The 3,668-nt window shown below is 49.5% G+C and overlaps 1 protein-coding gene across 1 annotated transcript in view; it reads left to right on the top strand.

Moving 5' to 3' along the window:
- Tusc5 (tumor suppressor candidate 5) overlaps positions 1-940 on the top strand; it is a 14,945-nt gene extending 14,005 nt beyond the window's left edge. Inside the window, exon 3 of the mRNA XM_013016440.1 lies at positions 874-940. Coding sequence (XP_012871894.1) covers positions 874-887 — 14 coding nt within the window. The 3' untranslated portion in view covers positions 888-940. The remainder of the gene's footprint in view (positions 1-873) is intronic.
- Positions 941-3,668: the final 2,728 nt, after the last annotated feature.

The following is a 3,668-nucleotide window of genomic DNA, read 5'->3' as shown; positions in this document are numbered from 1 at the left end:
AAGAATCTCAGAGGCTTTTTTGCCGAAGCTAGCTTTGAATCTTGATCCTTAGATCTCTGCCTCCTGAATAGCTAGGATTACAGGCATGAGCCATCAGTGCCAGGCAGGACTCTGCAATGTCAAGAGACAACTTTCTGAACTCAAGTGGGCAAAGGAAATCTGTTAACTTTCATAAATTGTTTCAGCATTGTGTGTTAATTTTTGAACAAAAGTGTGACAAGGTTATCAGAGAATAGTGACAGGAATCTGCCTCATTTTTTCCCCTGCTTTCCAGTGTGTTGGCTTCGTCTCTAGGCAGGATTGCTCCCATGATGTGGCAAGATGACAAGCAGAAGCACTAACAGTGCTCATAGTAATAGTACATATATTGACCAGTCCAGTAACGAGGTAGGAAAACAAAACAGTACCTGTGATTGGCCTCCTTAAAGTACCTCTGTCAATAGTTAGAACAGAAGTGCCAGGCTGGGAATGTGGCTCAGTGGTAGAGTGCTTGCCTTGCACATAAGCAGAAAAAGCCAGACGTGGCGCTGTGGCTCAAGTGGTAGAGTGCTAGCCTTGAGTTGAAGAGCTGAGGGACAGAGCCCAGGTCCAGAGTTCAGGCTCCACAACCAACAAAAAACAAACAAAGAAAAAACCAGAAATGCCAAGACTGATTTTAATTGGCCTAGGTAGGATCAGTGAGGAATCAATCGCAGTCTTCTTTCATTGACAGGAGTTCACTTCTACCAAGAGTTCCAAACCAAAGAGGTTGCGGGCCCCTCTACCTTATCCCTGTTACCATTTTCCATTAGAAAACCAAAACCAAACCCTCAAATTGTTGAATTCCCAATGTTCTGAGCTCTGTTCTGTCTTAACTGTTCTCTTTCTTTACAGTTCACAGTAAATAGAAGGAAGCAGGGAGCCATGCTAGCACAAGCAGACACTGGCCAGCTCTGAACCCACATATTTATATACCACGGGATGGCAGGATGGTGGCTGCCAAGTAGCCACCTGTCTCCAAAAGCACAATCTTGGAGGAAAATCCAAGACACCCCATTATCAGCCCACACCAGATGGGAATATGTGGAGGAAGGAGGAAGGAAGGAAGGAAGGAAGGAAGGAAGGAAGGAAGGAAGGAAGGAAGGAAGGAAGGAAGGAAGGAAGGAAGGAAGGAAGGAAGGAAAGGAAATTTACTATGTAACCAATGGATAAACGAGTTTAATCTCACGGACACATCCCGGCATTTTGACCCCAATGCTCTGGCTTGTTTCTCATCCTCACAATTTCCTGGGACCAATCAAGCAACATAAACTGCCAGACAAGAAGAAAACCAGCCCCACTGATCAGATCACCTACAATAGGGAAAGCAGCTGCACAGGCTCATGGCGTCTGCAGTCTAGGAACACAGAAGTAGGACTTCATCTTTTGTACTTTTTCTCGAGGGGAGGAAACAGACTGCACGCATGCTTTGTGCCTCTTGCCTATGGTGATCCCAGCCTCAGCCCAGCTGAAGCTGCCAGAAGGGCGGCCAGGAGGCAGCCACTACCGGGGTTAACCTTCCACTGCAATGTGGAGGGGCAGAGAAGTTGATGAGGATGAGACTACAAACACACTGACCTGTCTGGCTGGCTGCTGAGAACTCTGGTCCTAGTGTGTTCCCTTGATAACCCTGTCTGCCTCTCGCCACCTCCTGAGCATGTAGTCTGGGTCACCAATGGGAATCTCCTGGGACCTGACCCAACCTAGGCCAGCCTGAGCTCTCCTCTGCTATGACCTCCTCCATGACTTAGGGTGCAGACTAAGGAGCCTATGCAGAGGGGCTTAAGGGCCCCTGTGCTTAGCGGAGGGGCAGGCTTCAGCCCAACCCCATCAGATGCTAAATTCTTAGCCTGGCATCCCCGGAGTAGAGTTGGCTTGGGACTGGAGATGGGGGTGAGAAAATCCCACAGATTCCCTAGTTATTTGAGTTGCTTACCATAGTTGGCCATAGAAGGTTTTATTTTATAAAGGCATTTGTTTGTTTGTTTGTCGATCCTGGGGCTTGAACTTAGGGTATGGGTGTTGTCTCTGAACTCTTCAGCTCAAGGCTGCACCATCTCAGCCTCCTGAGGAGCTAGGATTACAGACGTGAGCCACCAGCACCCAGCAGGCTGTTTTGGAGTTTAGAGTTTTGTAATCTAGAGTCCTAAAACAGAGAGAAGGACTGAGCCATAATTGGAATATTTGGAATATTGTTTTGGAATCTAGAGTCCCAAAACTGAGAGAAGGACTGAGTCAAAAGATCCAGATTTGAAAAAGTAAGGAATGAGGGAACTTGGGGATATTTTCACATTCTTGGAGATAGGGGTCTAGACATCACATGACAGCTGCTGAGCAGGCCTGTCTCCCTCCTTGATTTTTTTTCCCCCACAAGGGCCTCTTCCCCAGTTTCTCCCCAGCACAGGATGTAGCCGCAAAAGCTTTACCTTTCCTGCTGGTCTCCTGGCTTCCTCGCCTAGCACCAGGGTCACTGCCCTCAATGTAGGGACAGGTCCCAGTCCCAGCCACACTGGCAAGGCCTCATTCCCCTACCCCACAGCAGGACCCTCCTGCCTCCCCTCCAGAACCCCAGGCTGACACTCCACACTCTACAAAAACTCCCAGAAGGCAGAAGTCTTCATGGATTCTTCAAGGCTGGTATTTCTATCAGGTCTCCACTGGAAGCCTCTCTCACTCCTAAAGTGGGGACTGGCTGAGTTTGTTGATGGGATCTGTGAAGCCAAAATAAAGTTGTCCATATTTTCTGTGAGAAAGCAGAGTGTTCATGCAGCTTGGGAGGTCAGGCTAGGTCAGGGAGCCATGATTCCAGGAGATCCGCCAGTTTCAGGGTTTGGGTTATAAGTGGCTGGTGTCCATTAGGTCCTGGAGACCCCCAGCTCCAGAACCTGGGAGGAGAGAGCTTAGGGATCACCATACGGAGAAAACCAAGCAGAGAGGGTCTTTATCTCTATGACCTTCGTGTCCTGGGTAGGCTGCACGTGTTGGGCCTTCTCCCCATCTCGCCACACTACACATTAGGCACTGCATTTCTCATACACATACATTGATTCACACTTGAAGCACGGAACAGTCTAGAACCCTGTTTCAGTGAAGCTACTAGCACAGAGTCCTGGGAAATGGCTCAGCTGGAACGTTCTTTCATTGACAAGAGCAACTTGGAACACCACTCGGGCTCCCAGAGGTCAGCCCCAGGGAGGGGGACAGAGGGACACTTCCAGCAGAACCAGGTCATAGGCAGTCTGGCATCTCCAGACTATGCTGAAGTGGAGAGGGGCAGTGGCCCTTCTCTTCTAGCTCCATCTTGGTCCAGCTTCCTGCTGCATGAATATGGTGGTCCCATGGCTAAGGGTGCTGACTAGCCTCTCCTAGAGTCCTGTGGGGAGCAAAGACTGCTTCTCTCCCTCTTCCTTCTCCCCTTTTCCCTCTCCCCCCTCCCCCCGCCATAATCAGTGACTGTATTTCTTGGCATGGAGAGAAATAAAGTTAAACATGCGTGGTCTCTGGCCTGTCTGTGTGTACTGCTGAGATTCAAAGGTTTGCAAATCGGGGTGGGAGGTAAGGGGGTCATGGTGTGGGAGCAGTCCCCTCAGCCTGTTGGTTCTCAGGGCCAAAAGTGCACACTGGGGTTCCATGATCCACACTTAGGCATT

Source organism: Dipodomys ordii, unplaced genomic scaffold (assembly GCF_000151885.1).
Source record: "Dipodomys ordii isolate 6190 unplaced genomic scaffold, Dord_2.0 Scaffold31, whole genome shotgun sequence".
In the NCBI taxonomy this organism is placed as follows: Eukaryota; Metazoa; Chordata; class Mammalia; order Rodentia; family Heteromyidae; genus Dipodomys; species Dipodomys ordii.
This window is presented reverse-complemented; position numbering and strand designations above follow the sequence as displayed.